General features: G+C 38.0%; 1 protein-coding gene across 4 annotated transcripts in view; it reads right to left on the bottom strand.

Annotated features, from left to right (window-relative positions):
• The window catches only part of PPP2R2C (protein phosphatase 2 regulatory subunit Bgamma), a 208,220-nt gene that overhangs the window by 120,661 nt on the left and 60,901 nt on the right, over window positions 1-26,658 (bottom strand). Inside the window, exon 2 of one of the 4 annotated variants that reach the window (XM_076335909.1) lies at window positions 6,292-6,378. The exons of 2 other annotated variants lie outside the window; for them this stretch is intronic. In XM_076335909.1, coding sequence (XP_076192024.1) covers window positions 6,292-6,378 — 87 coding nt within the window. Of the gene's footprint in view, window positions 1-6,291; window positions 6,384-26,658 lie in introns of all 4 variants that reach the window. One more of the 4 variants, XM_076335906.1, reaches the window with a different exon arrangement.

The raw sequence follows: 26,658 nt of genomic DNA, 5'->3' as shown, positions 1-26,658 counted from the left end.
TAATTAGGATTTTCTGCCTCTGTGGTACTGGCCAAGGAGTAATGTGATCCTAAATGCGTATACCCTACAGTTTTACTATTACAGTCTCATCTTCCTTCCCCTTCCCACTTCATCTCTGCCTCCATCCCATTATTCATCACATATTTTTAAGTGACATCTAACATTTAGATTATACTCAGTCTTAGACACAGCCCATGGAAATCTTCACTTAGCTGGAATTAGTAATACTGACTTCAGTGAAATGTTTGGTTTCATACCACAGTGCTCTCTGCCTTCTAGTACAGCACTGGATCTTGTAAAAAAGTGAGCAACAACAGTGTTTTTTCCCTATCACCAAATGTTCAGTTTAGATTTTAGATTTACTTGGCTCATGGAAAGAAAGAAAAAGAGATACTTTGCTGTCCAGATGAAGCACAGCGTAACTGGTCACACGCTCTGTGAAGATGATGCAAAACAAGATCTCCTGTTCTACAACAAAAATTCTACCCTAAACTCTAAGCCCCAGTCAGGTGAGAAATAGATCTGCTTGCTGGCATTGTTTATAAATCTTTCCAGGATGGGAGAGGTTTTGGTTTTGTTTTACAGTGGCAATACCAATTGCCAATAACTCCAATTAAATAACTGCCAATAACTGCCAATAAATCCAAAACAATTGATACCAATAACTCCTTCACTCCCATTTCCATGCAGTTCTACAGTTAGCTGCCCGAAACAGTAGTTCAGCTGTTTCTTTTGCACATTGATACTACAAAACTGATCCTGTAGACAGAGAAGACTTTTTCCATATATAACATTATAACAGTAACGTTTTATTCATTCCTGTTCCTGTGAAAAGAAGTCAATGGCTGGGGTCAAGCGTGGAACAGATCTCTACAACACAGCCTCATCTATAAGCAGAGTTTCAGCACACAGACCCTATATAACCAAGCTAACAGCACAAGCAAAACAGTATAAATATTAAGGAAGAAAAAATACCATCATGAGGGAAATACTAGAAAATAATAATCCCTATCAGTGTGAAACCAGCAGCACAGTGGATTGAAAAATTTTATTACTTGCAGGCAAGGCACAACTCAATTTGTCTTGCAGCTTCTTTTACCTTGTGTTCCTCAGAAGTGTTCAGCTCAAAGCCAGCATGAGATCTGCTCTGAACTTGTGTCAGATTCCTCTACGAGCTACAAAAAACCACACACTTGCACCACCCACAGCAACTGAGATTATTCCAAACAAGAAATCCCTATACATTTACTATGAGGTTAAAAGGTAGAGGTACCAAGTTCACAGTACACTTGGCACAGTCACTGCACTGTCAGCTGTATAACTAGGACAGGCGAAGTACACAGGCCATAACATCACTTTTCTTCTGCACAAGCATTTAGCTGAGAGGACACTGGGGGGGGAAGCAGCAGCATCTGCATTAATCTACCAGCAGCCTCCCCACAGGGCCCCCAAAGGTCTTCCAGTGTCCTCTGCCCCATCAGGGGCAGCACAAGCCACCAGCCACTGGGCAGGAGACGACCTTGAATCAATTTCTTCCAAACAGACCCTCAAACTATTCCCAACCGTTCAGAACTGGGCAGCCAAAACTCAATTTAAAACAAACAAACAAAACCAACCCAACCTCCCCCCCAAAAAAACCCAAAACACACAACCAAAAAACCCCTTTACAATTAAACTTTCCTTTCCACTTACATGGATTCTTTTGAATGTTTTTTCGTAGTTCTGGAGGTTGCAGAATACTGTCCCATCATGCTCCCCCTGACATAAATAGGCAGCCTTCACTCCAGCATTCCTACAAAATCAAGCAAGCTAGCGCTGACTCCTTCCTCACAAAATTACAATGTTGGTGTAGACACTACTCATAAAAATATCTTGGAGTTTTCAAAAAAAACCAAAAAAAAACCCCCAAAACCCCCCCAACCTGTTATTGAGAATCAATGTTTTCATTCAGAATTCCTCTCTACTGCTCCCATCCTAGTGAACAAACGGGACCTTGTTCTCCCAACCTGGTCACAAATTGCCAGAATACATTGTACCATTCTCTCCTCCTTAATTAGAAAAATAAGCTATTTTTCCTTTTGACAAAACACAGAGCAATATAAATGTCACTATGTCATTCAGCACTCCACACATATCCACAGATAGGATCTGGTGGACAATGTTACAGCAAACTGTCTAAATCCCAGCCATCTTTGCCCTAAGATTCCAGGTAACTTCTCAAATTTTTTTTTCCTGGAAGTTCCAATCAATTTCCTTGGAATATAATCACTGTTTTTTTTCATTACAGATAAATTTTAATCAATCTGTTAATTTTTATTGAAGTGCGTATTAAGATGCATCTGTCCTTTAAAAAAAAAAAGTAAGTTTTCTTTTTCCTGAAGCACATTCTTAAGTATTGCAAAAAAGAAGACATTTGCTAATTTGCCTCATCTCCCTAGAAGAGCCTAAAGTATTTGAGCAAGCAAAAGAAAGTCTACAAAAATCGACAGCTTCCTGGTGCAACAGCCATTAAAGTGCAGGAGAAATTCTCTATCAGCTCCAAATGTAGAGTAGATGAGCCTAAGAAAGAAACTGCAAACAGTATTTAAGAGAAAACAAACCTTCCCTTTGCCTCAGAAAATCTCACAATTCTAGGGTCTCAGTATTTATTCTGGTAACTTTTAATTTGCTGTACCTGCATACTAAAGTAGAAAAAACTCTACTGAAAATTTAGATTTTTGTATTGTATTGTATTTGTGATTATGATAATCAGATGTCATTATCATAAAAGAATGAAAGAAGATTTACATTCTGTATCACCTTTTCATTTTTGCCTGCATACTTCACCCTGTGTTTGCAGTATTTTGTCTGTTAAACTGTTTTCAACAGCTGAGTTCAAATACTCTGCTACAAGATTAAAGGTGACACTCTCAAAAGCAATTTCAGTGGGCCTCCATTTCCTAGGCACTCAAAAGAAATAATTAAATGGGTGAAATTGTTATTGTGGGATATTGTGGTGGACTATTTGCTTGTTTGTTCCTTGCACAGAGATTGCTATAAATACATATTTCCTTATTATCTGCACTACAGGAGTATCCAAAGTATCAGGCAGGGTTGGGTTTCTGTGTGCAAACAGAAAGATGCATCTCCTGCCCCGTAAGTTCATCAGCAATGAACCTGCAATGAGTTCCATGTGTGCTGACACTTGAACCTTTACGGATGCCATAGTAACACTGCAGACTATTAGGAATTAAATAAATATATAAACAAACATTTTTCATATACACTGTTATACAGCTGTTGATTGATAATGATATCCTGGTCACTAATGAACTTGGCTGGACTAAAACTGCCAACCTAGGGATGAATGGAGGATAAAAACTTAGTTCTTCACGAAACCTGGAGAGACAGGTGACACATTCCTTCCTACGATCACAATAATACTAAACGGTAACATGTTAGGAGCCTACGATAACTACCTGCTCAATCTATGAAATCAGTTGCACAGCCTGGTATCTGAGCAATGAGTTTTCATTTCCGATAGCTTTGGTACTTTAGTCTCCCTTTTACTTACAGACACCAGTGACAAAGTTTTGGTTAGAAGGAGTTTCCTTCTGCTGCATCTCAATCATTTATTTTTAGAAGTCCGGTGCTGACACGTGAAACATTTCTAAGTGCATCAAATAAACACTTCCTTTTGAACAATCTAACACTACACAGTTCCTTCCAGATCATCACACGCGGCCTGACGTACTCCGCCCTAGCTGCAAACCTGCTAGGGAAACGCTTTTCAAGAGCTACCTCCAGCAGACTGGGAGTAAGCAAAGTCCCTTCTGGATCACCAACATGCAAATACAGATCTATATTATTTTCACAGATAGAAAGACAAAAAAGAAACAAATAACGTTTTAGTGTGGGGGTTTCCCAACTGTGACCATGCGCGGTCCTCACATTATTCAATGTGAACCTAAGGAGTTGCTTATTCCTTGTTTGCAACCTCTGCCTCTGACACTTGACCTAAAATTCTGGATTTGTCCCTTAAACTCTGCTGTTACCTAGTGGTTAGTGAGAAAAATGAGTTTGTGAACTGAGCTTGAAGCCTCAAACCAACTCACTGTAATTCAGGAAAGATATTTATATACCCTCTCCGAGGACTAGTTTAACTTTCCTCTGCTCCCAGTCCTTGGACATAACCAGCGAGGCTGTAAAATCACTAGGATATAACTGGAGGTAAAGAAAGGGTAATAAAACTTGTCTCTTAAGATAGGGATTTATAACTATGAACCTAATGCTGAAGCCTTTTCTTGTGTGGCCAGTCATAGTGGAATCAACAGAATTACTTATACAAGTTAGAACTCGAGGATTGAGGTTATGAGGATTATCCTGCTCTAGGATGCTCTGGGTAGTACCTTATTTTACAAGTATGCTCCTTTAGATCACCATTATTCAATGTAAGTATGTAGAAAAATCAGACTCTATATTAATTAGAATTCACAGAAAGCATACGCAAAGACAGAAAGATGAATGTGGTATGAAAAAAATACAGTGTGAAGAAAATGGTCTCTGACCATTCTTTTGTGTTTGTACTGACAATGATTTAACTGTATTTTTGTACTTGAATTTAAAATAAAGTCTATTATAAAAAAGGTTTAATTGTGATAAGGTGTATAATTATCTTCAAAAGTAGAGGTAGGTTTGAGCTGAAATTCTGGACTCGGTTCACACAGGTGTGTGGGAGGCCAACTCTGGACCTCTCTACGGCTTTGTCAGCGACAGTAAGAGGTTAGCAATCTGCACTGCATTCAAAAATGCTGAAAAATCAAATCCATGTGATTTATTGGCACCATACAAACATTAAGTAAGGTGACTTATTAGCAAATATGCCTAATATTATACTACCTAATGCCATGTATTGTCATGACAAGGATCCTCAAACTGTTCTTCACTTAAAATGAATTTATGGATCGGTCCCAAATTACTTACCAACAGGACTCTATCACTCATTTTAATTATGAACCAAATCCTGTATCCGTCGCTACCCTGACAAAAAAGAAGTCAGGAACTGTTTTAATTGTATATGGAATGAATACTATTCTGATTCGTATCCTTTAAAGTAAAAAAGGCAAGAAATCCCTTCACGGAAGTCTATTCTGGTTAGGAAAATTAACTCTTCTTATTCTAGAACTTGTGGAAACACTCAGGAATAATGCTAAATTTATACAATTACTGGATTGTACTACGTTCTCTTGTTATCATACCTGTTTACAAACAGCCATAGAAGCAGAGTTAAACAGACTTGTGGGCCTCAACTACAAATGACAATCAAGTCGTTGCAAAACCTTCACACAGCATCTAAAGCTACAAAAGTAATATACCATGACCTAACAGCCTTGCTAAGTCTTTGTTTCCATTTTCTCAATTGTATTTCTATATTTAAGAGATGTAAATTTGGCTGAAAACAGAATACTCCTCACTGTATTTGAAGTATGTAGTACTTAAATCCAGGAATGTATATGAGAATCCATTTGCCAAACTTGTGAGCACTCATTATTTTTGTTCTGAAAACTTGCATCAGTCATATTAATTCCTCTCACATAACTTATCACATATCTTCTGGTTTAGATGACAACTATCTATTGTAACCGCAATACATACCCATTACTTTCATGTAGTGTAGAATGTTGCATGTCTAACTTTAGATAGGCAGATTTCATTAATTGTAAAATAATCTAAAAAAGAACATTAGTTTACCAGCTTAATTGGTGTTAATATCTAAATTACATAGTAACTATGAAGAGAGAAAATGTTAAGATACGGCTTTACAACAGAAACCTAATAGTTCATTTAGATACTGGAAACCAACATTCACTTTCTTATCATATTTTGGTGTGTTCCAAAGCATGCCTCCTGGTCTAGTGCTCTAAAGCTCCCCTTGCACACATGGCTGCCCCCAGTAACTGCTTTTCTGCATCACATTTACAACCAGACTGCATTCAGTTATTTGCATGCTACTTTGTAGACGTGTACATAAAGCATTGACAAAGTCTCTGAAAACAAAACAGTGCAAAAAGAAAAAAATGCAAAGGTGCCATCCAACCACAAAGAAATATCAAAATGTGACAGCAGTCAAGCAGAATAATGCAACCTCAACAAATCCAGCCCACGCCGCTTTACAATACATAAAGTGATTATCTGTTAAAGACTGGTGGTTCATTCAAGACAAGGGGGCAGTCTCTGTCCAACAGCCTGTCCTGCAAGAACCACTGCCTGGCAGCAATAACTGCATGGACAGAGACTCTTCCACCCACTCACCTCCAGAAGTGACCTCTTCAGAACTGGGTTGAGGAACATTGGCAGGACAATGTGGGGAAGCTTGCATTGCTGCCGCCCTTGCTATACCTGTCCTGTGGAGAAATAGAGGACTTAATTTCCAGGGCTGTCAGTCAGCACCTTCCACATTACAAGCGAAGGAAAAAGAAATGAATTTGACAATGCCTGCTTCAAGCGAGTACATTTTGGGGTGTGGTGAAGAACCCCCATTTTCTACTAAAGTATTCGGGTTACTTTCACATCTTCGTGGCGCCCTGTTTATCTGCCCAGCCAGCAAGCTGGATTCTTTGGTTCATGAGTTGATGCTCTTGCCAGTTACCTATACAGCAAGCTGGGATAGGGCCATTGAGAATCAACTTAACTAGACAGCCTAAATAAAATAAATAAGGAAATAATGTTTAAATTAATCTTTCAACTCTGACATGAACAAGTACTTGCCATTGGGTAACTCTCTCCCTTCTACAACCCTTTCAAAACGGCAAGTTTCTTAGTCTGCTCTTTACACATTTCCTTTACAGAAACCATTACCGTATGAATTACCTAACAGAGAAGCAGTTCTTTTGCTTCTCCTGTCCCACCCATTCCATAGAGGCATTTTATTTTACTTCCACATTAATCTAAATAGGGTTACCACAAGAATCAATCCTAACAAAGACAACTTTTAAAGGAAAAAAGGAAACTTTCCACTATCCTCATGGTTTCCAGCTGGGACAATGGTTTCCAACCACCAGTTTTTAGTGTGACACATACAAATGATTTGTATATACCAAAGTGCAGTCCATTAGAGAGAGAAAGAGACCAAAAAACCTCTATCTGAAATACGTGAATAAATGATTCTTTTGAGTGTGGTGATTAATGCAATGTTTTTCAATTTCAAAAACAATTCTCTAAAGCCTTACTAAAACAAGTGTTTGCTTCCAAGAGTGATCTCTCTGTATCTTTCAGGAGTACCATGATGGTTTTTGTTGGAGGAAATGTCAAGTTTAGACACAGAAAATTGGAAGCTAATGACCAACCATTTTATTCTGGTAGGAGTGTGCACTGAATACTGATGTTCACAGGCAGGAACAATTTCCAATAATTAATTGGAAACATATCAGCCTTCACTGCATTTGCTTAACTTTGGTCAACAGCAATGTTAATCTTGCAAGTGAATTGAGAGACAAAACAAAGCCTATACATGTGAGGTTTATGTATAATTCAGAACTGCTGAAAAGCATGGAAAGCAAGCCAAGAAAATGACGATTATAAAAATATGGCAGAGGAACTCTGTTAGGGGAAAAAAAAAAAAAACAAAACAAACCGAACTTTTATTGCATCAAGTACTTAAGCTCAATCTTTCAGCTAGGTGCATACTAAAGAGTAAATGTAGGGGTAAATAGAATTGTTCACTTCTTATTTGGGCAAAACAGACATGCATCACTCACATCCTGAACAAAGATGCCAGACAGGGCATTTTCTTAATTTTTATTTTTATGTTTTTATTTACCACTGTATACTGCTTTTCTCTTCACAAAGTTCTCAGATTCCAACATACTAACCACTTCAAAGCAACAAAACAGTTTGTCTCTCTGAATATCTACTACTTTGGATTATGATTATGGCTGCCCATGGGCTATGATTATAAAGAGACCTTGGCCAAGGTATTTGGATGAGGTATCTCCAAGAGAAATAATAACAATTGGTCACATATATAATACCATATTTAATAAACCCAGTATTTAAGTATGAAATAAGATACAGCAGGTTGGCTCAAAGAAATAGGACAATGATTAATTCTGTCCTGAGCACTACAGATAGATGTTCTGTTCACTTTCTAAGACAGTGATTATTCTAAGCACTAACAGGAATTTTAGTAAGTGTGCTCCCTTTCTTTATGTGATAAATACTAGGAGTATGAGAAAGAACCAAAATCATCATGGAACCCTGATGATCTTAGGTTTTCACACTGCCTAAACCCCTCTCAGAGTCACCAAAAAGCTGCCCCAAAAAGACCACGATACATAGATAATCTAGCTATTACAGTAACAATGCACAGATATCACTGAGACTTTTCTCTCCAGACAGAGAGAACTCAAACACTTTGAAATGTTTGGGGATAGTTTCTGATAATCCTTGGAAAGACTGGCATCAGTGGAAACAGGCTTCACCCAAAAGCACAACTGTTAATGCGTTTACCCTCCCTCAAATGCAAACTGGTAAAAGCTAAAACTGGGTGTGTGGGGGGGAAGCAAGAGCTGAAACAGTCAGAGTGTGGATTTTTGTTTGTTTGCTTTAGTAATCTACAAAAACATCAAATGCCAAGCATTTCACACCTTGAGAGTAACATACATTTGTTTCAAAAACAAGCCTTAAGCATTCAAAAACAAGCACCTTATGCATTAAATGCTTCAAAAAGTCTTTCTTTTGCTTACATCTTCCTGATTTTCTCCCCACAAGTTAGCTGTTGTTCTTAAACCTCCCCTACAGTCTACATTGACCTATGCCAAGCACTTCAAGAGGCACTTTAACCATACAGGGTATTTCTAAAAGGTAGGATCACTTTAACTGTCTGGGAGAGTAGTTCATGGAATAAAAAAGAAAACAATTCTGCCACAGGAGAGAGATATATGTTCCAGAGATTAGTCCAATTCAAACAGAAAGCTCTTCCACAGAAAGCACATGCTATTTTTAGGATGAACTCACATCCTGCCACCATATCCAAGCTAGAATATCCCCTCTTCTTCCTTGTTTAAATATTGGGTAGAATCTATTGTGTACATAAGGACTGTAATATAGCTCCTGGACTTAGTTCTCAGATCCACCAGAAATTTTCCTGTGAGTCCTATGGAAATAACTGGGTTTTCTACAGTTCATTTTCCCTTTGAGAAATGAAGAAAACCTACCTTTCAGTCTCCATGACTGGAAAAAGAAATGGTGAGAAGTCCATTGTGTGGAACTTCAGATGAATTAATCCACGCATCTATGGCTGCAGCAGTGGATTCCTCATCTCCATTCTTCACCCAGTGACAACATTTAGGTAGTGCTTGAACATAACCTTTCCCACTTCCTGCACGTGTGTAAGGACAGTACTACTGTGGATTGTAGTCCCACCTGGGTCTCCCCAACCAACATTTAGCTGGTGGAGAAAACTGAGCCTGACAATTTGTACCTACAGCTGAATCATGTTAGTCACCACTGCTAGGGAGCCCATACTTACGTTCCAGCATCCAGAAATGATGTTGCTAGTACCTAAATTTAATGGATAGTCTCCACAGAAAAAGGAATAATGACAGTTTCAATATACTATATGCTATGACTCTGCTAAGAACCTATGATTTTTTTTTACACAAGCTAAAAAGAATATTGATTTCTTTCAAGTCCACTACACACTAAATGCAATTCCCACTGTTGCTATTTGAGGTATTAGATAAAAATGCCATCTTTCTCACTAAGGAAAGAATCAACGAGTCTTTCATGAAGCAGAAAGGTCTAAGGCTCTTTGGTACATTTCAAACAATCTTGTCAGCTGGAGGTAGCCAAAAACTTACATTGATTCATGATAAAACATACAGAAAACTCACTTTGGTGCTATCCAAGCTTAGTGTATATTCATTGTGCACTGCGGACTGCAAGACATTGCCAATCTAAAAACATCCAGTGATATAACTAAAAATACAAACTCAGTGCTTCACCTCTCAGTTACAAACTAAGGGAGACAAAGCAACAAAAAAATGCCATTTGTGAGAATCTAGATGGACCCTGAGAAACTTCAGGAGGTTCAACAAGGAGAAGTGCAAAATTCTGCACTTGGGGCAGAAGAGCTCCACACATCTGACCAAAAAGCAACTGGCAACATAGCAGCCCGGCCGGGAAGGACCTGGGGTCACCCTGGATGCTAGGCTGAATATGAGCCAACAGTGGGCTCACATCAGCAAACCACATGCTGGGCTAACACTAGGAAGAATGTGGGCAGCAGACAGAGGGAAATCACTCTCTGCTCATCACTGATGAAGCTACACTTCAAACACTGTGTCCAGCTTCTAATCCCCCCCAGCTGAAGTGGAGAAATTGGACAAAATCCAGCAAAGTCCTAAGCACCTACCAAGTTGGTCAGGTGCTTAGGACATTTGCAGAGACTGAGGGAGCTGGGCTTGTTTAACCTGGTGAAGAGAAGGCTAAGGGCAATTTAATAGCAGTTTACAGCTACTTGACAGGGATTACAGAGGCAACGGAGCCAAATACGTCTTGGTAGTGCTGCATGATGTTGTAAGGTCAAAAGCAACTGAGTGGCAGCTTGGGAGGTTCAGACTGGCTACTTAGAAAGGCTTTTTCTCTAGGAGGGTAGTGCAGAACTGGAAAGGTTATCCAAAGAGGTTGTGGCATCTCCATCCTTGGAGGTTTTTAAGACTCAACTATACAAATCCACAGCTGACTTGATCTATAGTCTTGGCAAGATCATGCTTCCAGTAGGACACTGGACTATAGACTTGCAGAGGCCCTGTCCCACATACACTGTTCCCATACTTCTACAAAATGCCAGTTTGTAAGACATGAAACTCTCTGGTGTTCTGTAGAACAAAATCCCTTTGCTAAGCCTCCACTCCTTGGTTGTCTGCCATGATATTTTCAGAGATGAATGGACAAGCTTTGAGTGTCCAATGCAATGTGAGATTCTACAGCAACACGGTTAAGCAAATAAATGCCTGTTCCAAAGGGTTGGATCACTGTGCCCCACTCTTTGTCACTAACAAACCAAACAAAGCACAAAGACACAACATTTGCACCAAGAAGTGTGCTTCAGAGACCGAGAGCTAGAAAAGGTCACTCATCTCTTCGCTACAGTTTACTGGATTTGACCACAAGGGGTTGATACACTCCCACAAAGCTGGTGAAGGGTCTAGAGAGCAAGTCGTATGAGGATTGGTTGAAGGAACTGAGGTTGTTTAGCCTGGAGAAAAGGAGGCGGAGGGGAGACCTTATCACTCTCTACAACTACCTGAAAGGAGGTTGTAGCGAGGTGGGTGTCGGTCTCTTCTCCCAAGTGAGAAGGGAGAGGGCGAGCGGAAACGGCCTCAAGTTGCACCAGGCAGGGGAAGTTTAGATTGGATATTAGGAAACATTTCTGCACTGAAAGAGTTGTCAAGCATTGGAAAAGGCTGCCCAGGGAAGTGGTTGAGTCCCCATCCCTGGAGGTATTTAAAAGACGTGTAGATGAGGCACTTAGGGACATGGTTTAGTGGTGGACTTGGCAGTGCTAGGTTAACGGTTGGACTCAATGATATTAAAGGTCTTTTCCAACCTAAATGATTCTATGATTCTAAATGACTAATTCTGCATTTGGCACACAATTTTTCATCCCAACAATGCAACTGTGCTAATTCTTCAGACATAGTCTATTCCTTGATAGTGGGTTAATCTTTGAGGTAATGCCTCAACCAAAGCACTCTGGAATGCTCTTAGCAGTAATCACCGACTACAGGGAGACTCCTTATCGGCGTAATATTAAGTATTTACCTAAATGTTTTGCACATAGCTCAAAAAAAACACCGTGACATCATGATACTACCACAATATGAACTTTTTGGAAGCTGTAAAAGCATAATTTAGGGGGCCAATACAAACCTGACAACGAAGCACAAACCCAAAAGTACCTGAATGGGCAGATCAAGGGGAAGAATTACTGTTTTGTTAAGACATACATTTTTTTTACAGTTCTGGTAGAGATAACCCTGGAAGGTATCTGTAACAAAGAAATTTATTTAAGGGCTGAAACTATGTTACTGACATTCATGAAATATCCTGTGATTTTTTTTCAGAGAGATTTAATTATACCTTTCATGCTGCTCATCCATTGAAAGATCTTCTGGTTAGCATTAATTTGAATTCTGTTGCAACATAAATTAATACAACTTAGACACATTTATCAGCCCTTTAAATAACAAACTGATAATGTGTCCAGGCAGTATATTCTTGAAAAGAAGAAAAAGACATACAATTAAAACCTGAACTGCAATTACTTTGCATTTCAGAAAGTTAAAAAGTAGCCTGAAGCAACATTACCTCAAAGAGAAAATCTGGACAGTAGCTTTGCTTCAAGCAAAAACATAAAGAGTATTTAAAAGAAAACAATATGCAGCAATGGTAAATCATACAGAAGGAGTAGGCAAAAAGTTCAAAGAAAAAGAAATGGGTTTGCACCCATTTGTTATTATAAATTTGAATACATTAAGCTCCTAAGGAAACTTGCAAAGAGAGTATTAAGGTCACAGTATTCAACAGGATAATCTTAACAGTACCCTAAATTTAACAAATTATATTATGCATGAGAATTTCCAAGTAGATTTCCTAACCCATTATGCAAAGAAACAAAATGATAATTCTAAATGGTTATAGTAACTACGGAAAATCTGTTCTTTTGACTAAAGAATAAAATCTTTATAGGCTAAACATACACTTTGCTGGCAAACAGGAATGTAATAAACCCTAAGAAAATTAACTAACAACTTTAAGAAATCCACATAATTTCAGCTCCCAGGATTTTTTTCTTATGAAACTGCAGAACGTACTTGCATTTCCTGACAATATGTAGAAAGATCTAAGCTTTGTAGAATCTAAGATTTCTGAATACAGTGAAGTTAGGCCAAATTTCCACCTTTACCTATTTTTGTCCTAAAGAACAAAACCAGTAATGGTATTGAATCTCTGAAGATTCAGCACACTGAGATTCCCAGAAAGGTTTTTAGTAAGCTATTACTTTATCCATTCTTGCACTGAGTCAGATAAACTCTTCAAAAAAACTCTTACAGTATCAGGGGTTATCTACTAAATTTCCACAACATATATAATGTAGTACTGAAGACAAAAGACTAAGGTTACTGTACAAAGTAATTAGAAAAAATAGGTGTAGAGATTAAAATCAGGACTCTCAAAGCACACACAAAATATGTGGTTTCTATATACAGACATACATTTTTATGGACTTACAATGTGTACATAGAACACAGCTATGCAAAGCCATGCACCCTGATCCAATCCCACTAAGGCCAGTGGCAAGTTCTTAAGAGACTTCATTGGATACTAAACCACAATTACATAAAGGCTGTTACAACCTGTCAGGATTTTAAAGAAGAAAGTGTTGCTGTTTGATGGAAACGCAGATCTTAGTGTCCTAACAAATATAAGTAGTGCATTTCAGTTTTTTAAAAACCTACTAGAGTAGAAAAAAATAAAACTGAATTTAAAAAAAAAAAAAAAATCTTCATACAACTTCCATTATTTCCCATCACTTCCAGTTCTATAGTAGAGTGGTAAACTTAAAAAAGAAAACACCACTAGCTTCCCCCTTATGGTAACAAGGTAAAATCCTGACCCTATTCTTCAGATGAGTCTGTTGATACTAACCTATTTAACTAGGACCTTACCCAGGAAGCCTGCCAGGCCTCCTTCCTAAGTCAGAAATTCCTTTTCAGTAGAACGGTGCAGAAGTAGGACTCTTGAAATTTCAAAACGACCCTCCTCTTGCACCTGAGGGTCATATGCAGATTAATCAATCACTCCAAGTCCAAGATGATTATGAGTCACATCTGCGTCCTTTAATGACAGTAAAAGAATGGTATTGAGTGGCAAATCCCAGGTCTTGCACTCACAAGATTTAATGGCTATAAGTACAGAGAGCAGAAAGAACTTGGCAAAGAGTGCCAAATGAGTTATGGTTTTGGCTGGATTTCCATTTTTTTTCAATAAGGATTTATGGAGCTTGAGGAGTAGCAAGTACTGCAGATAAAAGCCAAGTATCACTACAATCAAGTCAAGCAGCAAATGGAAAGAGAAAAATTGTAGTCAAGGAAGGAATGACTATATTTCTGTCTCCTTATTTCTCTCCCCAGCACTGCGTGGATCTACATATTCCTGATTTCTCCAAAGTCTGAGCAGGGAATACTACTTCCAGAGAGAGACATGTTGAGAATTTAAAGCTTTGGGGCCCTGCTTGAACAGAGATGGAACAGTTGCCTTCTGGCAGGAATTAAAGCTGGTATGGAAATGTCACAAAAGGAATTAAAAGATGGTCTGGAAAGTGGCCAAAAGGAGATCAAAGGAACTTTAGGAGCATGAAGGCACATACCAGAAGCACATGAAAGGGGACTTCAAGGCAGACCACTAGGTTTAAGAAAGTATCTGTTGCCTGGGTAGAAGGCTGTGTGAACCAGGGGAAAACGTAAATTATTCTTGTGAAATTTTTAGTCCCAAAATATCCATACTCTCTTGTATAATTTCCAGTCTTGACCACATGTCAGACATCTAGAAGAACAGATGTATTTTAGATTCAGCCCAAATTTTAAACTATAGGAACTGATCAGCATATCCTCCTTCTTCTTCTTCAAGTGTGGTATGTTATTGGATCTGAGATTCAGATTCCAGAAAACACCAGCTATCTGTGAGTTAAAACATATTAACACAGAGAAACTATAGCTCGTGTCTTGTATCACATTTATTGTGGTAAATATATGATACAGGCATAAGTATTTATGATGGTAAACTGAGACTTTCCAAAAACACTGGTGTGATGAAATTCAACTAGAAACAGTGACAGAAGAAAGAAATTTGGGAAGATTATATAGGGTATAGGCAGACCTAGATAGCTTTAAATTAGCTGAAGACCCTAGTAGGCTTGGTTGCTGCTAATAGACCAACCATGGCAGCACTGAGCTCATTATTTAACCCTGCTTTTTTGTAACTTCATTAAAGACTTAATCTTTAAAAGCAGTATTAAGGGTAAAAACTGTGATTGTTATGTTTCCAATGTTGTCACACAAAGGGCTGGTAGCAGCAGCAATTCAGGGGTGCATTGAGAGGCTGGCATACTCACCACCACTGTGATACACTGCAGGCGGGAAAAGGAGCAGCAAATGGAGTACAGACAGAACCCGCATGCTTATCCACGTATTTACTGGCCTTCCAAAGCATTTCTGTTTTAATATTAACTTCTGCATTTAGTTTGTCTGCAACACAGAAAGTCTCTTCTCTCTGAAACATAAGCTAATAAAACTTTCGAAATAATTTTCTTCTCCTCTCTTTTTATACAGAGAAAGAACATACAGAGAGGGAGGCCAGAACACATCTTCACTGAGACGCTCTCACAGAATTGCAGGAACAAGCTGGCCTCAGAACAATCAGTTTACAGAAACACAACATCAAAAGTGGACAGTTTTTAAAGCAGCTAGCTTCAAAAGAAGAAATGGACCATCCATGGATATGATCTGGGTAGCCCCAAAGTTGAAAAGAGGAGCTCTGGGGATTCTGAATTGGATAAAAGCTTCAGGGAACTGTTGGGTTATTGCTTTTAAGAGTTATTAGGATGAACAGGTGCTTTGCCTCATCTCTGTTTCTGCCCCATGTGCTACTATTGCACTGTCAATAAACTCTGTTCATCCTTCCATCAGTAAAAGCAGTTATTGAAAAATAAAACTAAAACACTTACAGAAAAATCTTCCTGTGCTCCAGCAGAAGGTTTCTGACAGAACAAGGAAAAGAAAAAACAATGACTCTTTACACAAATGCGTGAGAACCACCACTTACAAGCTAAAGCACAAGAATTCCCCGAATTCCTTGTCCAGGATGAGCAAACTGGTAGAGTTACTATTTTCAGGTGAAACAACTTGTGCTCAAGTTTGCTAGAACTGTGTTGCACCTCTTCTAGCGGCAGGTTCCACCCATGATGGCAGGTTCTTGTTAAAATGTTTAGGTGTCTCTTGTTGTCACATGTAGTCAAATCTTATCTAGCTACCTTTTTTTTTTATTTTGGATGCAGATATTAGCACTATTTAACTAATAGATCTTGCCTTGCAAACTCCTACAGGGTTTCACTTATACAATAAAACCTCAAATTTTGGAGTCACAATTTCTGGACTGCATTGCAAAACTGCAAAAGGCAAAGAACAGGAACACTTTCATTGTTCAGTTTTGAAAGCAGACTCTGATAAGTCCCTTTATTCCTCCTCGAGCTCAATTATTTGGATTCTATTATTGTGATAGATCATATATTTTAGGCATCCTCAGTTAACAACTTGTTAATTCAAATACTGACCCCATTAACCTATGATACAGATCTTTCAAAGAATGTAAAACTGCAGAACTAATATGCTCTCATAAGTTATTCTAAATCTGTCAAGCTGCAGAATGAAACAACATTTTAGAAATGGTAGCCGACAGATGAATACGTTAGAAAAATCAGACTTAAAGCCAGTCAAAATGGTTAGTGGTAGCTCTAAAGTTAAAAGCATTTTTAACATAGACATTTTAAGTCTTGGCAAAATTCAGATAAGATTTTCTATTTAGTCTTAAAATTTCAAAAGTGTTTGGAGTTACTGGATACATTACTGTCTTGGACAATGTATATGCTCATGTGCACAAACAAATTTATGAATGGAGATTTCTAGATCAGAGGTGACTTAGCAAGAGGGACATTAAGAGCTTAGAAATATTTGCAACATTTCAGGAAAGGAAACTGCCAAACTGGGTATTTTTTAAAGAAAACTGTGTAAATTCAATTGCTAACAATAATACGCCAGCCATAATGACTGAATTCAGTCATTAAAATGTAAAATAAAGGAATAGCTTCCTGTGCTAACCTCAATATAACTACATCTATCAAGTCTCATCTGTAATAACCAGGCTGACATTTGCTCTGTGGAGCCTGAATAGCTAATTCCTCCAATTTACACCAACTTCTTGGCTTTCAGGAACAAAAATTGTTTTCTATCTAAATATACTTACACTTAACAATCAGAATGAATCCCTCTGCAAACAATTCTCCACACTGGCAATCAACTTTGTTACTAATTATTTATAGTGCAGAAGCATCAAAGCTTTCCGCTTTCAGATTTAACATTACTACTATTACTACCATTTCCCAGGTACATCCAGGATAACTGTTAAACATTTTTCCAATACACTTATAGCTCATATTTTCCTCTTTCCTTCTACTGTGCATAAACATTACAAAAGCCTTATAAAAAGCTTGATTTGAAGAAGCATTACAGTAAGCATCGCTACTATGTAAGTTTTTACAACACTGACCAAAACATTAACCCTTCTCCTGGTGCACATTTAACAGTTTGCATGGAGCAGCGATGGGACCCTGATGTAACTTTGCACCTGCAGAAGTCAGCACTGCTCACAGCAACCTGCACTTTCAGGAGCAGGCAGGTCTGACGTTTCCCTCTCTGCTAGCAAGGGACAAATAGCAAGGGACTAAAAACAGGACAAGTTTGCTAGCATTTTCTGAAGAAGGTGGACTCTTAGGTTGGTGGGCTAACCAGTGCCTCTTTCACTCTGGTCTCCTCTCAACTGATACTCCCCCTGTGATGGGACAGGCTCCAAGAGCAGCAGAGAAGGAAGGGTAGGCAGCCCAGGCTACACCTTCCTCTGCAGAACGGACTATTTGCTGCCAATAACTGCATCCACAAGCAGTTTCAAACCAAATCCCAAATTTAAAATATCTTGAAATTAATTTGAAGGTATGAAAAAGTAAAAGAAACATTCTCAGTATTTCAACCTAACTGAAAAACTGGAAAAGATCAACACAACAAACACCTGTTTGTTTATACTCCATACAAATCATACTCTGCAGTAATTTCAGCAGGACAGTTAAAAGTTTAAGCAACTAAAAACCTTCACTTGGATGTAGTGTAAATTCTTGCAGGTAGTCAATCTTAAAGTTTTAATATAATTGGTTGATTTGCAATATCATTACTGCTAACAGATGCAACTTACTTGTTTTTCATCTAGCACCTTTGTAACGTTTACATTTGTGTCACAAAAGGCCTCTATTCTACATGACCCATTTTCCTGAACTGCAAGCGAAAGCACAGAAATGTTGACTCTAACAATTAAATACATACCTAGCCCTGGAAAATAAAATCCATGTCAAAGTAATCAATTTTTCAGAAAACCGCAACTTGTCACCACCACTGGGGAAGCTCAAAAACGCAAGGACACTGCTTCTCATACCCCTGGTATAAGGAAAGCTTCGCTCCAGTCACAGACCAAGTCTCACTTCGCTGTTCAGCAAACACTGACATACATAGACCAAAATAGTCTGTGAATTATATGGGACTTCAAAGACACACGGTGCCCTACATACAAGTTCTTACTGTCCCATCTCCCAGTGCTGAAACTTCTGCATAGCCATACTAATACTTCTAGATTCACATTTCAAGCATAGCAACTGGAAGGAGTACAGACACACCAGAAAATATATACTAGCAGTCATCCACAAGACTTCTGTGAGTGTAACATATATACAAAAGCACGAGTACACACAACATGCACAAAATCATATTCACATTGCACCCAAGTGGTAAGAAGCACCACCATCCGTATGGCCATTACTTGACTCTTAGCATCAAGTGTTCTAGGAATTTCTGTAAGACAGTAATAATTCACAGCTACCTATTTCAAAGACACTGCATATGTGACTTCTGCTTTGAGCTTCACTGCTGATTAAAGAGAATATACTTGACCAAAATCATCTATTCAAAAGAAGACTACGGAATACACATCTGACTTCATCTTACACTGGTTATTCCCATATCACAGATCTGCATGCAGAAATGAAAGGTATCAAATCAAGCAGGGTGTCCAAATTAACTTGTAGCATGACAAGAGTCTTGTGTGCTGCCTTGGCAGCCAATTTTGCCCTGCATTTACCAGTCCACTGTGCCTATTTGTTGAATTTTACTAATTACTTATTATTACTGAATTTAGTAGTTAAACTTTTCTTTTTATCGTATCACAATGTAGAAATAAAGACATTCTATCAGAAGTTATTTATGAAATAATGACAAACAGAGCCTGATTTACAGCTATAAATTTGAAAACCCTGGCAAGATTTATTAAAGACCTTGTGCCAAGTTCTATCATAAATTGAAACCTCTCAAAGTTAATGTAACGTCAGGTTGCATTGACTGGCTAAAAGTTTAGAAATAAATTATTGAAAATTGGTGACCAGCTCACTGTTTGAGAACTATTTTTATTCTATTTGAAATACTCATTTAAAGTATTAGGGAGAAATAGTATGGATCCATTAAAAACAAAGAGGAGGAAATAAGCAATCGTTTATTTTTAACTGAACACTGATAATCTTTATTTTATTACCAGAAACTGGCCCAACAGGCAGAGCATGCTATGGCTGTCTTCAATGCAATCAGTACTATCACAGGGCAGCATTAACCTCAGAATTTATGCAAATGGTGTTATTTTGCACAGTCATTGACTACTTGCAACCCCTGGGTCACATGAACAACAAAAGCACTATAAATAGGAAGAATTAAGGTGACAATTAATTAAGTACTATTCAGACTTGAGTTGAACTGGAACTAGAGGATAATAAACCAACTCTCGGTCCTTTACTTTCTTCTGTACTCTGTTCCTAAGTGAAACATACACAAATGTCATTATATTACACACAGATGTTTCCATCTTCTTTTCTTTTTTAAACAGATACATCAGTAAATATGAAAGGAAAAGCACTGCTATATTTAACAATACAGATCCCAAATCCCTGTCATATTAATAATTCACAAAAGTCACTGAACTGCATGACATGTTGTGCTGAAAGATTTTATTAGGAATTGAGTTTCTTAATGTAATTTTTTATTACTTGTATTTGCACTGGCAAAATACATTCTCCTCTCATTTGCATTTAAGCAATAAAAATAACAGGTGCAATAGTTTTTCAGCAAGGAAACGTTCCTGAGAAAAGGAACTCTCTTACCATATATACGGTTGCTTTGCTAGGTGGGTTTTTTGTACTTGGTAAAGAATTGGGGAACTTTCACCAGGAACCAGTAATATAGACCACATTCATTTCTAAAGGCAAGCTTAGCATTAACCTAAGGACTACAAAAATAGTTGATGAAGAAAGTGCCTCAATATGGCTAAAAGTACATTCTAAAACCCTTTCTTGTTTAAAAACAAAAATCCCCATAATAATTTCCTCTATTTTTCTGAGATATTTACCTACTCTACCACCCTTTCCCTGGCCAAAACAACTACACTAATATTAGCCAGCAAATACCTTGCCCTCTCTTAGCATATACTCCTCTATACAAAGCCTTACTACGGTGGATGAAAGAAACTGTGGAAGGAAAGTCTCAAAGATCCAGAAACTAGTAATGATGTAGTAACACAATGTAAGCAGTAACAATTGATTACCTTTTTATGGCTGTAATAAAAGATACTCAGTTCTTTTTCTACTATAAAATATTCAGTGTTATTGTATTGTGTTTCACATTTAAACTGATATAAGAACTACATCTATTATTCTCTAAACTCTCCATTTAAATATATGATACATTGCTGAAATGTCTGAGGTCTACATAGAAAACAAAATATATTGCAAAGTACAGTTTTCTTTCCATAATGATGCATATGCTAAATAAACTGCTCCTGCAGTGAACGATGACACTGACTCTACCTGCATGGTGTTGTTTAGTTTTACATTATTCAATGCTTTTGAATTGTCAGTTTCAATTAGAAAGAAATCTGGCACAGAGAGACAGCTTGCATAGATCATATTTTATGCCTGCATTTTATCTTACACATGCACTGTAGTGTTGACCTCCTGAACTTCCATTTTTAAGGTTTATACGTAGCTAAATCTATTACATATAGTAGCTATGTAGTTAAATGTACTATAAAGATTTCTATTTATAATGTTTCTAGTCCATATTTGTCTATATATCATAATACACGTATGAATAAACTGCATATAGGCTAAATTGCTGAAACTAACTGGTCTTTTGTGCCACTCAGACACTGCTGGCACCTGAGAAAAGCCCCAGATTGGTACAACCAGGTTCTTTTGTAGCTCTGTGTACTCACTGTCAAGGAAGCAGCTTGGCTTGTTTATCATGTAGCTAATATTCTAGACAGTTCTTTCTTTTGTTAATACAGCTTATTCACTTCTCCAGGACCTCCAACACTACACAGCAACTATACACAGTTTTTATTTAGTTACTGAGTGGGAGATCATCTGTTGATTATATATGCATGCAAAGAGACACAAGGTTGCCATCAGTCCCTCTGGGCAACCCACCAAAACCAGCGGTCCAGCATTAGAGATTTATGCCTTTGCAAACGGGGAAGATTGCAACCCAGTTTAGTCACACTTGGTAAGGTTTTACAGGGTACATGTGACACTGGTGAATAACTGTCATGTGGAGGCATGACATTAATCACAGATCCAAACCAAGTTAACTCCATGCCTTTTAAGCATGTCCTGCAGCTCAGAGCGGCTTGAAGTGCTCTCTTAGAAGGATCTAACAGCCGCTCGTTAAACTATCCCCTTCCTTGATGAGGCAGGTCTTTTGAGGAGGCGGTAACAAGTTAACACTAACATGTCCCTGCTCTCTGGGAATTCTGGGAACAGCAAATTAAGAAACTCCAAAGTCCCAGTCTAGGGTCGTAACTGTCCTAATCCTACTCCTGATTATGATTTCTTCAGAAAGCAAATTTGGCAAGTAAAAGAGATGATGATATTATGAGTGCCTAACATATGTGGTATGAAAATTATATCTGTGGAGTACTTTGAACGTGTAGCTGGTACTGTATAGTGACAAGCGTTGCTGACAGTGTAATCACTTTGGCTAAATCTATATTGCTTTTTCGAGGCTTGCCTGAACAAATTGCTGTCTCATGTTGCCCATACTGGACGTTGCCTTAAATGTCTGTGCTACGCAGATCCAAGCTTCGGGTAGAACCAATGTTTTATTTTCCTGCATGCTGAACCACGTATCCAGCTGCAGGCTTGAGCGGGTGAGCAAACGGTTCAGGCTTCAGTGCAAGCCAGTGTGACAGCTGTGCTCTAGCCCTGCCTCCATGGCTTCTCCCAACTAAGCTGCATGAATAAAGATTACAAAGTCAGCAGCATCACTTGGATGGAATAAACCTCATTAATCCAAATCTTCAAGGCTACCCACAACATTCATCTGAATAGCACTGTGAATGAAAGAAGAACCAAATCTGTGCACAAAAGACATAACTGTATCCTGTTTAACAAGGGGCAAAGTTATGCTTAACAAGGTTTACCTCTGTTCATACTTGACTTGAGGAAAAAAAAAATAACTAACACAAGTGACTAGAATAAGAATGAGCAATAATTTCTAGGGTCATTCTAAAACTGTTTCTAAATGAGTTTTGTAAAAAGATAAAAATCATCAATATTCACAACATAAATCCTGAATTGCTGGAGGTTAAGACAGGAAGAGTTACCTCTTGCACTTTTCTTAATAAGCTTGTTAACTAGCCATTCTCAGAAATAAGTGAACAGACTAGACTGATGGTGAGCCTGAGCCAGAAGAGCAGTACCTCTTTGCTATATTCATCCAATACTCTCAGGTAGCCAGCTCTTACTGAAATCATATTTGAGATGTTTATGAAAGACAAGTTCATACATAAATTTCTTCTTGGCAGATGAAAATGGGTAATTTCCCTTAACTTTGATTAATGAAGAACAGAGATACTAATTTCTTTAGTTAAGGGGAAAAAAAAACCCAAAATCTGTTTTCATTATCTGCAGAGGATTTTTCCTTAAAATCATTGGGAAAAAGAAGTCTCTTTTCATTCTCTATAATAAACATTTCACATGGTTATGATTCAATATGTTTTACACTACACTGGTAATTCTCATTATTCTTCAAATATCACATTTGAGGAGGTTAATACACCATTAACATGATTAACTTTTTAATAGAAGTTAAGCCATATGGAACCAATCTGCACCATTCGGCCATATAAATGACGAGATAGTGAAGGTCAGCCTCTGCCCCACTGCACCTGTGCAACCTCACTGGCTTCACTTGAATTTGCAGGCCTAGACCAAGGGAGGAACCTGTCTCTCTCTAGAAACTGAGAGTATAAGCAACTTTTTATTTCTTCCTAAACTAGGGATAATCCATAAAAAGGCAGGGATGAATCAATACGCTAGACATGTCTGCATACAACCTGAAGAAAGCCTTTGCCACCAAAGAAGCACTTCTCCAGATAAATTTGGGTTCATGGATATGAATCACATCCTTTAACAGTTTGGTAAGGATAGTGAATTTTGTTCATTGTTTCTCTGTCAATCATTAAGTCTGTAAAATACAGAGTAGCTGAATTAACTGTGCAGTTGGTCAAAGGAGCAGCACCATCGTTTCCCCCACAACTTTTTGCCCCTGCCAAGAATACAGCAGCCACACCACACAATTCACTGTTCTGAATCAGATCCTGTGTGGCTGATCCCAAGGTCCTAAGACAGCAAAGCACATCAGCAGTCCTGTCAGTTTTACTGTTATCTTAAGCACAGGTAATGTCAAGGGAACTCTCGGACTGAAGGACATTCTCTGCCCCCAAAAGCACACAAGCCTTTTCCCTCCTTTATCCCTTCCCCCAAAACTCACTGTCCACTATTTTCTTGCCATCTCCCCTAACAGACTTTGCCTGTAAGTAACAAAGGCTCATGTTTCTCTCATCCAGCCCATCTTCTTCCCCATGTTACACCACACCTCTTCCTCTCTTCTCTGTTCTTCTAAAGGTGTTGTGGAAATAATACATTTTACTGACACAACACCTCCTGGGCAGCTGAGTCCTATACCTGGGGTGCAAAAGGCAATAAAGATAAAACACAGCTCGGCAATGATTCACAAGCTGGAACAGATCTCAGAGGTCATCTAGTCCATCCCTCTGCTCCAAGGGAGGCTCAGCTATCCCCATGTCATTTCTTACAGACATCTGTGTCACCTGCTTTTAAAAACTTCAGCGATAGAAACTACACAAGCTCCCTAGGCAATATATCCCAGTGTTTCACCACCTTCGCATAAAAAAGTTCAATCTTTCCTCACAGGTCACATTTTCTAGGCCTCAGGTCTTTCTCCTCTCTTTCTTTACAAGTCTCATCAGATCTTTTCTGTTTTCCCTACACAAACAACTCCAATTAAAGCAGTTTCCTTCAAAAACCACTTTTGAAAGTGATCATTGAAAAAACTTACTGAATATTGCTGCTGGAATTAAATTGCCTGTAACATACTTTTAAGACTTACAATGACAAAATCATTCAAGTCCTGCTTGTTTTAACTCCATTGGTTTTATTACAGATATGCATATGTAACAGGAGAAACAAGTCCAGGTAGTCACTGTTGTCATATGTGTGTCTATAATGCCTATTACCAGAAACAGTGTAACATCAACAGTAAAACATCAACCATCAAATCAAGTAATTTTTGAGATTTAAAAACCAATTCAATTTTCCATCAAGGTGATACAGATAACCCCAATGTTACAAAATAATGACCTATCAAAGAGATTAAATCCAACTTTGCTCAAGTAAGCAGTTTCGTTAGGAACACGCTAGGTCCTCTAGCAAGAGCAGAGCAAATCAGATTTGGCTCACAGTTTTCCTATACCCTGTGAATTCATGTGTCACCCCATTATTTTTTTTTTTAAATCACTGGAGAAGTAAAAGAGGAAGAGAACTAAAGCAATACTATAGTTAACCCAACATCTTGATTATTGTTGGCTTTACTTTCCTCAGGGAATAGAGAGGAAGAAGGTATATATAAAGGTCAGAAATACCTCCTTTTGTAAATGAATTTAGTCTGCTGCATGGAGCAGCAAGGACAGAGGACACCCCTTATCAAGATTTCAAAACTCTGAAAACAGAAGAGGAAATTGTAGTTATTCACAGACAACAACGAATCAGGAACTTCTCTAATACGCTGGATACAATATAAAGTCTGTCTTTGTTTTAAATAGTGGATTACAAAAGCCAAAGATGCCAAAAGAAAGACTTGGGTTCAGCCCCAATAAAATTATTTTCCAATATAACAAAGCAATGCACTACTGCCTGCAACTGCGTTTCTATATGCATGTTACCATCATACACGCAGCACTAACATATCATAGAATCAAATGCAAGGACTGTGAAAGGACTTCAGGCCTTTACAGATGAGAAGTGCTAAAGGTTGTTTCATGGAGCCAAATCTCTACATAAAATTAAAAAAAAAAAAAAAAAACACCGAGCAAAACAGAACAAACAAAGCACATTTTAAGCACCAGTTTAGCTTACGTATTCATTAAGCATTTTAAACAAAGTATATCAATGAGAAATTAAAATTTGTGATGGGCTTCTTTGAGCTGAAGGTATCCCTGGAAAAATTTCACAGATAAATCCATTCCCTCATGATTTTCATGATCCTTCAAAAGGTGTGGCAATGTCAGGTATAACAGATGTGAAGAATTTTATTACAGCTGACCAACTGAGCATTCCCAAGAAACTTTACACAGTCAGAGCTGAAGAACTAACACTTTGCTACTGAAGGTTTCCCATACTTCATCCACCTCAAAATCAGATGCCAACATATTTCATGATGACTTCTGATCACAGGGAAAATATAATACAGGCTGACATTGATATTCAAGGTATATTTTGACCCATTTCAGACAAGTCAGTCCATGTGCAATCGTGGAAGAACATCCAGTCCTTCTGATCAAAGTATCAAGTGAAGATGAAATGTGAGAAAATCTAAAACTTGCATCAGCAGTGTCCGCAAAAATACTAAAAACCTCCATCTAATTTTTAAAACACCCATAACATACAAAAGAGGAGAATATTGATTTGCAAAATCCATAAGGGATTATTTTCCTCAGATTACAAAACTGACAAGACTCGAAAGTCCAAATTTTAACATAGCTGCACATGCCCATTAAATATACATCTGAATCTCAACATGTAGCAAGTACACTGCAGTAATTATACTGTGCATTTTGCAGAATCTAAGGCATAAATTTATAAATTTAAGACAAAGTTTCTTCAAATGTTATTACAGATTACTACATCTCAAAACATAACTCATCATTCAGACAAAAAGCATTAACCAAAAATTCAAAACAAATTAAAAAATGCACCAAAACATGAACCAGAATGCAAAGAATGTCCTAGAGGCAAGATTAGCAAACAATTACACCAGCCAGTGGTAACATTTACAATACACAGCTTTTTTAATTTTTCTTCTGAAAAATCTACTTTGTGTTCCCAGTATGGCAAAATCATCCTGCTGTTTTCTACATTCTAAAAAAAATGCAAATCATCAATTATCAAGAGAGCATCAGCTGATCACATTTCAGGATGCAGCATGGGAGTATTAAGTGACTGAGCATTGATCAAATGACGACAGAATCTGGAGACTGAGTCTCAAGTAGTATTGGTTGACCCTGCTGTTAAGTATGTTCATATTATATAAGCCTACACTGAAGTACTGTTTCTGCTGCTGGAAAGTGCTGTTAAAACTCTGCACACACAAATATATTTGCAAAGTCAAGCACCTACAA

The sequence above is a fragment of the Aptenodytes patagonicus genome, chromosome 4 (genome assembly GCF_965638725.1).
Source record: "Aptenodytes patagonicus chromosome 4, bAptPat1.pri.cur, whole genome shotgun sequence".
Lineage (NCBI taxonomy): Eukaryota > Metazoa > Chordata > Aves > Sphenisciformes > Spheniscidae > Aptenodytes > Aptenodytes patagonicus.
This window is presented reverse-complemented; position numbering and strand designations above follow the sequence as displayed.